This window comes from Lissotriton vulgaris, chromosome 1_1 (assembly GCF_964263255.1).
Source record: "Lissotriton vulgaris chromosome 1_1, aLisVul1.2, whole genome shotgun sequence".
Classification (NCBI taxonomy): Eukaryota; Metazoa; Chordata; class Amphibia; order Caudata; family Salamandridae; genus Lissotriton; species Lissotriton vulgaris.
Genome location: NC_141685.1, coordinates 503309407 through 503322291, shown reverse-complemented (window position 1 = coordinate 503322291; position 12885 = coordinate 503309407). Strand labels below are relative to the sequence as shown.

The 12885-nt window shown below is 40.6% G+C and overlaps 1 protein-coding gene across 2 annotated transcripts in view; it reads right to left on the bottom strand.

Moving 5' to 3' along the window:
- The window catches only part of LOC147747399 (serine/threonine-protein kinase TNNI3K), a 2862006-nt gene that overhangs the window by 469805 nt on the left and 2379316 nt on the right, over positions 1-12885 (bottom strand). For both annotated transcript variants that reach the window (XM_086953863.1, XM_086953861.1), the window contains one exon: positions 8-117. In XM_086953863.1, coding sequence (XP_086809989.1) covers positions 8-117 — 110 coding nt within the window. The remainder of the gene's footprint in view (positions 1-7; positions 118-12885) is intronic.

The window sequence follows — 12885 nt, the reverse complement described above, 5'->3', positions numbered from 1 at the left end:
CACTTACTTCAGGACAAGCGTTCCACCCTCTCATGAGCAATGATGATATGGGTTTGGGAATTGAATACCCAATCGGCGGGCGGATATGGTGATATGCCATGTCAGCAGCTGCTGCAGCTAGATATAAAAAGATAAGACATGATGCATTTGTGTTAGAAGAAAGAGACATAGCAGAAATTCTTGTTTTAAAAGCCACCTACATTCTCAAGCTTCACTCTTTTATGTCTGGAACGTCTTCTTAACACTGGAGAAAATTATTACAACTGTGTGCAAATAAGGTAGACTCGGCTCGGGCAGTGGTGCTCACTTACAATAAAAGTCCAAAAACTGGGTAGTCAAAAACGTAAAAAACAGGGGGAATAGATAAGTTGAATCCACTTGATACAGATATTATAACCATTTTATTGTATGTCACTTTCCAAAAAATGTCTGTAGTTCTGATTGGGATAACATGCTGAGCGATTCCTAATTACGGGTAATGAACTAAAGCTCGGCAAAAAATAAACTACTGCCATAAAGGTCGGCTTTCTACTAATAACTGTAAACTGAGAACAGCTGATAAACAACATCCCCGTTCACTGTTTAAGCAGCAGTTCAAAGGATGCTTCGTGGTCTGACTTTCATACTGTTTGCCTTGCTCTGGCAACTCAACTGTGATTGCTGTGTACATTAACATCATTGCGAGTTTTAAAAAAAGAATACAATTTTCTAATAAAGTTTAATTAGCTGCAGATGCGCACACGTGCTAGGACTATAATTCTACGTTTTCATGTGTGCGTAATGTTTTCTCGTTTGTAACTACTTAAGAGCACTAAAACACCACAGGCATTAAAACGAGTCTATACATTTATTAGTTTAATAAATGAGTTACCATGTTAGTGGCAAGCTCATTTTCACAGACTAAAAAATATGCATAAATATTAATAAATCATGTTAAAATTAAGGTAAAAAAATGATGGATAAATACAGATGGGAATTCTAAAAAATAAATATAAAGCCAGGAGTCCTAATTCATGCTCCACAATATCAGTTTACATCAAGCCATCATGAAGACCTTTAAAATCATGTAGAATTTGAACTGTGATCTTATCCGCAAAAGCACAATACAACCAGATGTTGTGTATCCACATAAAGGTGGGAACAACAGGGCCACTGGACAGTGCGCGCCATCAGAACGAGTCCCCAGGAACCACAGTGGAAGAACTTTGTTCAGTTCTCTGTGTTTGTGGAATTAAACAGATCACTCGGATTCCTTTTTACTGACAACGCATCTTCTACAGCAGACCACCCCACCCTCATGGCTTGAATGCCAAAAGCAGCAATACAATATGGGACAGCCTAATTGGTTGACACTTGTTGGCTGCTCCGGAAGCCCTTCTCCATGAATGCATAGCATGTGTTCAGCGTGGCAGATACAACGCTCCAAGGAAGAAACATACTGCATTCAGGAAAGAGGGGCATATTTGCCTCTTGGGTAAAATGTCTCCCCCATCCTTAGTTTTAGAATTATTTACATCAAGTGCACTTCCCAAATGTACCTTGAAGGACTGGTTCATTTGTATGACAGGGCTGTTGCTTCAACATTGCCTCTGTGTTTTATCTAAAGCTCTGGGGATCATCTTGTGAAGAGCCTTTCAGCTCTACAGCACAATATGCAGATATAAAAGATAAAAACAGAGAACACCTTACCTACACATACAACTTCCTTACTTCGAACAAAACATAAAACCTCATAAAAATACCAGACAAACCACTGACTCAGGATGTCTACCCCAAAAGCACCTCCAAATGAACAATACAAAATCCACGAAAAATAAAGTATCCGTGTTAGCGACTGGAAAATGTATAATGTAAGTTTTTCACCTTATTTGAAATTAGATGAGATTGTCTTCTTGTAAATCATTATTCAAGGCATTAATGATTTATATCTTTACTATGAACATTGTTTTTCTTTCCTAAGAATGAAAGATAGGTCTTGTGCATGCAGCTGTAACGCTTTCTGAGCCATATCCACACTGACATGTTATCTGAGGACATGTCCCTCCCTATTGAACAAATCACATCCATTTGATTTGGTTAGAAGGTGCCTTCATTTTAATAAACTTGTCCGGATTAGAGGTTGTCCAAAGGACCAGCCCTCCACCACTTCACGGATGATAATAAAGTAGTTATTTACCGAGATGTACATCAGCTCTCTGATGATGACTCAGAGATACATTACATTCAGAAATTAGAACCAATATTATTATGTTGTGTGGGTTTAGGCCAAGTTCTCTCACCTGAGTTGAATGGCCAGGCACTCCCCACAAATAGCGAAGGGGCGCTATTAGTTTCTCTATGGACATGAGTCTTGGTGTGGAGTCCCTTGTCTGTTTTGCCACGGAGGGAAGGATGACCTGGACGTCATCAAGGGATGTACCATGTTACAACGCATACCATTACAACTACCTACTGTTACAACGCGACCATTACAACGCATACCATTACAACGCATAGCGCTTTGAGGTGCTGGATAGTGGTAAGTATAATTTACTATTCTAACTCCAGTCCCCGTGGACCCTAGGGAAGGTGTTGGATAGTAAATTATACTTATTCCCTATCCTAGAGCGCCCCCCAGCGCAATGAGTTGTAATGGTATGTGTTGTAAAAGTCGCATTGTAACAGTATTGCGTTGTAACAAATGCGTTGTAACAGGTGTATACCGTCATGAAGAGGTGCCAGGGACGGGAGCAACATTTAAGGCTTCTGAAGGTGGGGGATCAGCTCCTTTTTTCCTTACCACACACCATCTTTCAGTTACAGTAAGGCTTCATGTGTATTAACTGAATGCACAGTTCTGGCAGAGTAAACTTGAAACTCCAAAATACATTGTTGGATAGCTGAAACTTCCACCAGAATATCCGTGTAGTAACTATGCCTTGAATTTTTTTTACCTTTACTTTTTTGTTTTACTTTCACTGGAACTTCTTTTGATGTTATTGAGAGTTTTTGCACTCTCACAATACTATACAATGCCACAAGCATGTGCTCTGGCCGTAAAATGGTACTGATGAAACTGGAATCACCAAAATAACTATTTAACATTCCTGTAAGGCCTTGGTAGATGGTGCAGGAATTGCACTAGTGGCATGGACATCTAATGTCATGTGCGGACTGCATTGGTGTATATTTAAACCTCCCAGATATATGACCAACATATATGGCTAGCATTTAGGAGAATGACTGTGTTCTGGTTAGGCTGCAGTTTAACAATAACACGTCTTGGGACAGGATTAGTCTCTGCTCTGTGTGCCCGAACTGCATATACCTCCGAACCTGGTTTTTCAATTTCTGGTCATGACATAGACTAACCCTGTGTAGGTTCAGTTTTTGGTGATGATAGCTTGTGGCCCTTGTTCTGTACCAGGATAGATACACCAAGGGAAATGTCATAGCGGCAGAGCACAATCATCCATGTCACTGGTTTCACACATGGAGCGCAGTGGTGGCAATGCGCCATGGTTCAGGAACGATAGTGACAGGCTTTCTTACCTACGAGACATGAAGGTGCACTTACAGGCCCATTCATCTAAATCGAAATCCTAAACGCTGACATCCTATGTGTTGTACATGTGCTTGTGTGCTAGGATTGATAGTATGCCATACATTAGAGATACAGGTCTGCAAGTTCCCTTTTGAGTCCATAGCCAGAGCCACTTAAAATATGGAGGAGAGTTTGCTTTCCACATACATCATATGTCTATTTTATCTCCTAGATTTGAGGGGAGAACTCTAGACATTATAGTGAGGAAAGAGGATAAAGGCTTTCTTTAGAAGTGTCAGAATCTTCCTGATACATTAGGCTTTAAATGTAATTTCTGTGAGGAGGGGTCATAAATAGCTGGGTGCAGCTCTCTTACACCCCTTTGTACTTAAGCGGTGGGCACTCCACCTAGAAATTGTCCTGCTAGATAGAGTAACCTCGCAGATAAAGGCAAGTCTGGAAGGTGGCCTGGCCAGACACATGAAAGGAGAAATGAGCCAAACTGGGTCCCCGAAAGCAGAACTGAAATATACATCTGCATTTGTGAAATCAGTATAAAGCAGGAACCAAATTCCATTGTTGCTCATTGTTGAGTTTTCTTCTACTGTGGAGGTGGTCAGCAAATTTCTCAGCAACTACTAAGCTGCAAAGGGTTTTTGTTGCACTGACAGTCAACTCACTAGAGGGGAGGGAACATTGACTAGAGTCTGTTCTAGAGGAAGAATTACTAGACTGATCCGGATGTCAAGACATCCTGTCTTTGATCCAGGGAAAGAAGTGCCAACTCTGAAGGAGGAGCTGATCAAAGACGTCTCTAATATAACTGACCCAGGTGTATGGTACTTCCGAAAAAGGCCTACTAAGTAAATGCTCTAAAGAAATTGTGGTAGTGTTGGACGGGCAGTTTGATCTTCATCATTTATCACTACCAAGGCGGAATAAATATGCAAAAGAGGTTGAGGCAATATGCTACAGCACCTACCCCTACAGTGGGAAAAGTAATCAAACACTTACAAAGGTGCACAGAACCGAAAATTCAACCCCTTCTAGCTTCCAATGGAAAACATTCCCAAACGTAGATCGTATGTAATGCTTCAGCACCCTTATTCAATAAACCATACTACTCATTTTTCAAAATGGTTCAATACAAAACTTATGATATTCCTCACACTTCTCACACACAACTTATGTAACCGGCTACTGTGCATAATAATTTTATGGAGATTATTAAGAGAAGAAGAATATGAATATTATTAAGAGAAGAAGTATATAAATATGAATAACACACAATTTTTGTAGCCGGCTACTGTGGATACTAATTTTATGGGGATTACTAAAAGAAGAAGAATATGAATAAAGAATTTTCCTCACTGGAGGTTGTGAATTACATAAATTCTGTGTGGAATATCATGAGTTCCGTGTTGAATCATTTTGAATAATGAGCAACATGGTTTATTGAATAAGGGTGTTGAGCATTTACAATTATAACTATCAAGGCACCTGAAACTGTGTGCCTGTGTGTTAGCACGATTGAAGCTGAGATAACCACCTGCTGGTCGCCTGTGTGCCTCACAATTGGACTGCATGACAGCAGCACTGTCAAAGTGCACCGGGACAAGTCGTGAAGTTCAAGTGGCTAAAGAGGTGCCACTGGGGTGCCTTGTAAAGGATTGAGGCTGTTGTACCAAGGCATAGTATGCTGAAGTTAGTGCCTACAACTGGGTAAGAGACTGAATGGGTCAAGGCCTGACAGACTGGGTGAACAAATGGGGGATGAGGGCAAAATCATGAACTTTACCCATACTTCAAACTCTGAACCTGGGGCAGCAACCTAGAGACCCACGATGGGACAAATGGAGTGGTAAGTTATTAATTGTCAGAGGCCCCTGAATGCACAAATACTCACATACATGAATTAGGTATTCGGGCATTATTGAAAGTGTAGTGGACTTCTATGTTTTATTTGTAATAAACGTGTCTTTTCTACAAAAAGTAGCACATTTAATAATGATCTTTTTGCGCTACTGAGGAAGTTGATTTCAGAACCTGAGGACTCCCACATTGACCTCCCTGAGAAGCCAATAACTAATCACCCTTACTACTGCTGAGAGTGAAGTGCGGAAAAGATGGTACTTGGCCCATCTTGCAGAGCCATAGTAAGACTGAACCACAGACAAAAGGCAAAAGGTCTCAACTGTCACAATTGTGCCTCACCAGTCCTTCACTGCTCTGTGACCTCCTGGAGGGGTCTGATGACATGACTAGGGAAAGTGCTATGCCATGTGAGGAAAATCTATTTTCTATATCAATAAGCTCTCAAGACAGGGTGTTTAATATTGTGTTCCCTCACAGTGACTGTGATTACAATATGCATCTTCGTTTAAGAAAGGCAGAAAATGTAATTCAAACTTATTTTCTCCTTAGTTTAAAAGTCTGATGTAATGGTGATAGCAGATTTTTGATAATTGTATTAGAAAAAGGAATTTTTTTAAATGTACTTTGGGCGACTTGTGCCAGAACTGGTTTGAAATTGTTTCTACTATTCATCATACCTCAGGAAGTTTACAAGGGAATGGACAACAATTTTCTAAGTCCTGTGTTTTTTTTGCCTAACCAGATTGCATATATCAAGTTGGTAGTGACTGTTAGACCTGTCAGCGTTAGGGTGGTCTTCCTCCAAACATTTGGCCTACTTACCTCGATTTTTCTGCTAAAATTAGTTTTTTTTACCTTAGGCTCAGTGCACTTTAGTACTGCTAACTAGTGCTAAAGTGCATGTGCTCTTCTCCTAAACATGGTTACATTGGCATATTTAGTGTACTTATAAGTCCCTTGCATAGTAGTATACAATATACCGACAGAGTGTATATTAAATGCTACTAGTGGGCCTGCAGCACATATTGTGCCACCCACTTAAGTAGCCCCTCAAAACATGTCCTAGGTCTGCAATTACACAGCTTTAAACTGTCAATTTGATTTGACTTAAACCCCTTGCCAAGCCTTAAGCACCCCTTTTTGGCATTTACGTCATACCTAAGGAAGGTCCTAGGTAGCCCACATGAAAGGGTGCATCGTCATCAAAAGGTTGGACATGTCCTGGTAGTGAAAAACTCTTACATTTGTTTTTCACTGCTGTGAGGCCCAGCTGACTCACAGGATAACATTGTGTTGCAATATTACATTTAACAAGTGCTAACATTTGATTGAGGACAGACCATCTATTCACCGTTGGTATCTATGAAATTGTAATTCAAATGCTCTTTAATGGCAAGGTCGGATTTTTAAATACAATTTGAAAAATGCCACTTGGTGACTGCAGCCTCTCCTGGGTCCAATGACTGGATTACTGGCAGTTAGGCTCTCATGAATTCCTCCCAGAAAGTCACACAGTAGAGGGATTATGAGTGGCTGAATGGGCCATCTGCTGGCAGGATGGTGGGACTCAGCTGGGTACAGCCTCACTTGCAAATAGGCTGTCTGCTTTCACACAAACAGCTTGTCACATCCCCTTTGTCACTGCAGCCAGTTTGGATCCCGGGCAGAGGAGTCAGAAAATTCCCAGCACTTCAAAGAGAAACTTCCAGACACTTCTTCCAACTTCAAAGAAGACACCAGATATAAAAACAGCATCCTCAGACCCACTCTTCAGTTAACCTTCTTGACCTGTGGAAGGACTCTCAGACGACTGCCTACTGCTGTGGCCTGCTGTGTATTCTGGGATGACTTCTTTGCAGTGTGGAGCCTGCCTTGAACCCTCAGAGGCTAGGCCCGCTGCTTGAGCTCTGCATCTTCATCTGAACCCAGGCTACCCGGGTGACTAGAAAGGCTAGTTTGCTTGCGTCCTGTTTAGAACAGCAGGAACATAAAAGGCTCCCACAATCTTGAACCCACACTGGGACCTAGCCTCACTAAGCCCTGAACCCCCAAGCGGCGTCCCACAAGTCCTGGATCTTCATTTTTGTGCTCAAGGTGCTTAGATAGCCAAAATCAAAAACTTGATATTTAGAAAATGTTGGACTGAACACTGCTCTGAATACTGAGGAAAACCGGGACCAACCCTGCTTGTCGATCCACCCAAGGTACAACACCAGTAGGCCTGACTTCGTAGCTGCTCCCGCTACTTTCTTCTCCGCAGCAGCAAATCTAGTTCAGCCGTCTTTCGCCAAAGGGGTATTCGACCTCCTTAAATTGTCTTTGGCTACAGCCTCCTGCCTTGCCCCATGGGAGATTTTTGACTTTAAAAAAAAGTGACTAAGTCCCATCCACTTCTTGTATCCAAACTGCGTTACATCGCGACCTTCCATATTTTTCGACTTTGACCCTGTCTTGCGTGACGCAGTTGATGTTTTGATTTTTAGGGCACTCATTTTTACTAAAAACTTTACAAATTCATAATTACAGTTCTACTGATTGGATTCTTGTCATTTTGAGGTAAAATAATGTATTCAAATTGACTCTATTTTCCTAAAATAATGAGGATCTTTCTTGTTTTTTTCATGTTATTACTGTTTGTGTACTGCATAGCTATGTTACACATTGCTTCTAAGTTCAGCTTGACTGCTCTTTAGCTAAGCTGTCCAGGGTTAAGCACAGGCTAATTTAGAGAGTGTTTGTGGTTTACTCAGCCAGGGAATATGGATGTTGCTTGACCCAGTTTCACACCCTAGTCACCCAACAACCCAATTTCTCACAATGACCCATGCCCAAATTCATTTTCTAACCTTATGAAACTAAGTAATAGGAAACCATAAGCAATACGTCATTTTCAGTAATAATCAATTTGCCTTGCTTCGGCCTCAGTTACCATGAATTTTTTTGGGTGAGATTTCTGATGGATGGTAGCTAGAGGAGAAGATAATATCAAACAAAAAACTCACCATTGCCATGAATATTCAAATGTGCCCCTTGAACATGTACATATTTCTGGGTTCTTTAACATATCATTCCGGCCAGTGAAGGCGTTCTTTTCAGTATAAAAGGGAGTTCGCAGGACAAAATGGACAAGAATATCTTTCCAAATCTGGCTGTGATGTTGGAGCCATGTTTGTTTGAAGACCTGATCTAGCCTCATGAATAGTATCTGCCATCTATTTTGAACCTCTGCTCCTCTCTTTTTGATGGTATGGAAATATAATTACTGTTGACGGTCACTATTAGTAGACATTTCATAAAAGCAATTTTACTCTTTGCCCTTGCAGTCTAGGCAGATGAACAGAAAATAGAAATGGGTGCCTATTGGCACCATCTGTTATTGATGGTTGGAAATCTACTAGTTGGGAGTCTGTCAACTGAAGACTGGGGTTTCACTTTTGGGTAAACACTGATTTATACCTCCATGGTATCTCACTCTGCTGCAGGTGATGCAAATGCTTTTAAATTGCAAGTTTGAGGGATTTGAAAAGGGAACTGTCATAAGATAAAAGGAGGTATCATTTGTTCCATGCAGCACATTGACAGAGTACCTTTTGAACTATGAAATGACTGAACAATTAAAAGTGCCTATTGCTATGATTTTAGAACTATGGGCACTGACTTTGCGGTATTATACGTGAAAGTTTCATCAAATAACTTCCTTTACATTAGTAAATTCTGCAAAGATCTTGCACATTGAAAAAATAACAGCTCAGTAACAACCATACAAGTGCATCAGACATTGACATTTAGGGCGCCTTCAGTGGCCCAGGGCATATCTTAAGGCATCACAGCCAGTACCGTTCATCAGGCTCATTTTCATGCTTGTTGGGACATTGCTAGTCGCTCCTTGTGAAAGACTCCTAATTTAGAGACAGATGCCCTCCCGTATCGTTCAAACATAAAAGTAACAGCCCAGACATCAGTTTCAATTTTAACCTGAACAAAGTTTAAAAGCTATGCCTCCTAAATAACTTCAATAACAGCTGCTATGGTAATTCATACTCCATTGGATGCTAGGACTAGCCTACCTTCTACTGAATGTCAGCCCTGTGATACCCTGCTTGGGATTGGCTGCTTATTCTTCATCCTGAGAGATTTCTAGTAAAAATGATTATTAATTGTTTATGATAGCTCATCGTCTTCACTTACACCTTACATTCAAACATCACTCAAAATGGCAGCAAGGAGATTCGTTTTAGGAGAAAATGTATCTTGGATCACTTTTCCTGCTGGAACCAGCTTCTGTGAGACATTGGCTGCTTGAACCAGGTGTCACAGTAAATAGTGTAATTTCATGCTCACTTAATTTATTACCAACATTTTGCATTTTGAATATGAAATTGCACACATTATGTAAATTACGCTGGTGTATTGTAAATTCCATAATGGCTTTATGTTCACATTGCATGTCTTATTTCTTGTACCTGTTGTGGATGGTGTATGTTGTTTCTTACATCCCCAGTTTCAGCTGTGACTTCTGCCTTAACCCAGACAAACTAACAAATTATGATCTAAGAGTGCATCATAAAAAAAACATATTTTGTAGATAGATAAGCCAAAGTTATAGCAAAGCTCACAACAAACTATACACATGTATCCTTTAGTTATGGAATTAGAAATGTATAGAATAGTTTACTGATGTGATTGAAACATAACACTGGCCAAAAGAAGGGCAATTGAAGATGAATTTGCAAGTCAAAGGTTAATGCATCATTTGGTGTTATTTATTAATACATCGAGATTTAAGTGATCAGAGTGATTCAGCAAGAACTGGAGAAGACAATGTGCTATCATGTATAAAAAGGTAGTTCGCCTGTGAGGTGTGTGACTTTATTTATGCTAGGGGTAGGAGTGGCTTCAACATCTCCATTTACCCTAGGACTCACAATGCTGGGTTATGTGAAGCAGTCTCATCTAGATGCCAAAGCTCAGACTGTGCAGTCAAAAGATGATATCCAGGGACACCATTGTGACAAGTTCGGCACAAGGGATATTGGACTTCGCTTTTTACCCAACACTTCAATGTAATAATGATAACAACTCAGCTTACTGCTTCGCCAAGAGCAAGAGATTTGAAGTTAATCAGATCTGGGAGAGGGTCGGATCAGAGTGGGAGTAGGGGAGAGCTGGGAAGAGTGAGCATACAAAGCAGAAAAGGGGCAGTGGAACGCTCTCCGTTGCACTACCGAAGCATTCATCGACCCAGAAAAAGAAGCTGTAAAAACTAATTAGGGCAAAAAAGACTTTAGTAAAATAATGAGATACGGGAAATCAAGGTCTCCCCTCAAGGGGAACCAGAAGAGGCAAAGAAATCAACAAGTGGTCAGACTACTACTGTTCAAAACAAAATCAATGAAGGATTGCAACAGGTCTCCATTAGACCTCCCCCTTGATGCCTGACAACACGGCAGAACTGGGAATGCAAACCAGCCATGGCAATCAACACGGACCGACCCTTGAAAGGGGTGCTGGTGGAAACACTGCTGCTGCTACACTGCTGCTGCATTCGTTACTGGGGGCCGATATTGCAGTGCTACAAAACTGGCCACCACTAACAACAATCATTTGCAATGCAAACGGTCTCGCCTTTGGGGCCTTATATGTATTTAGCTATGCAGCACATTAGCCTGGGTGCTGAAACATCGACTCTTCCTTAACATGAGGGAAAGGAAGCACCAAACAGTGTGATACACCAGGTATAGGAACACATGGAGAGAAATATTGCCTTTCAGCGGGAAATGGTATAATCCAAAGCTCTGTTTTTAATATACAATCACAAATGACACAATAAAGTTTCTTTCAAATTTGATATCAGAAAAAAATTAAAATAAGGGTATTTGGCACTATGACCCACCCATCACCATAGGTACACACAAAAAACTCTCCTTATTTTAACGATTTTGATAGAAATCATGAATAGGAGGTAAGAAAGGCTAACAAAGTAAAGCAGACGAAAATGGCAAATCAACATTGCTAATACCAGAATATCACTCGAGAGGGCAGCATGACATATTAAACAGTGGAAACATGTTAAGGCTGCTCCAATTTACAACAGAGCTCAGTAATATTACTTTTAGTTATATTGAGTGCATAGAATTTCTCAATTTGCTGATAAATTATTCGAATGATCCTATCCTACTAACTTGGGCATCAAAATTAATAACAAGCAATATTTTGGCTGAGACATCATTATTCAAAATCTGGAGTATATGTTTGCCTCACCCTTACTACCCCCACCTACTTGCAAAACCAATATAAATAACAAGAAGTAGGAAAACATCATATTCCATACTTAGAAATGCATTGGGAGGTACCACGTCAGCAAATAAGAGGATGCAGAACAAATCAGTACCAATAAATCGCATGAGCTTCAACAAATCAACAGACTGGAAAAGTCAGTCAACAGCCCTTTGCATCAACTCCAATTCTTCGAATGCTGTTGACTGACTATCAGCTGGCACCAGGACGGGCTTTAACACTGGTGGCGCCCTGTACGACAATGTCTTTTGGCGACCCCCCAACGACCACCGCTGCCACGGATTCGCTCACTAGCACCATTTAACAGTACCCCTCAAGTCTCCGTAACCACTGTCTCTCTGATTCATTTAGTTTCATAGCACCACTCATACCAGTGTAATGTGTCAGAGTACTTTACACCACACACACATTGCACAGAGGCAATCATATGTGTGTAAATCAGTGTATAGAAAATGTTAAATCAGACAGTCGTGTAAGGTGTAGTGTAGGAGTGTCATGTCATTAATATTGGTAGGCAATATAGTTTAAGAATCCTTATTCTGATAAAGGGCTAATTCAGAATGTAAAACATAACATCACTGTTAGGGGTTCTCCTTAATAATAAGAATTGCTTTCTAACCAAATGAAGCCTTTTGGCAAGATTAGGATAACGAAAGACTGGGCATAAAAGCATTAAGCTTTAACATATACCTTGCAGTTTGCATGCAGATCTTTGATGACAGTTAATAGATCAATGCAGAGACGTTTTAAGGCATGGGCAAAGTGTGGCCTGGCCCAGGGCCCTATTCTTTTAGGGCCCCCCGGATAGAGGCAGCTCATTTCTGCAAAGAGGCTTACCCTGATGACCTTTAATAATTTTTAGATTGTTTTAAATACTGTTTTTAGTTAATTTATTTTTAATGTGTGTGATGAGTGAGAGGCTGCTACAGACAGTTTGCAGACAATATTGTGTTTACGTTTCATGCAACATTCATAAAACAAGTTTCTTTGAGATTAAAACAGGACCTCACATATTAGAAAAGGGAAGAAGTCACTGATTTGATTTCTCTGAAACTATCTGCAGTAATATTAGTGAGCTGCTGGTGTATCGTAGAAGTAAATGCATTCGCAATTTGGACCGGGCGGGTGTGCACTGTCTGTGACCTGGCCAGTGAGGCCGTGAAAGAGCTGCAATCGGTTAATAAATTCAA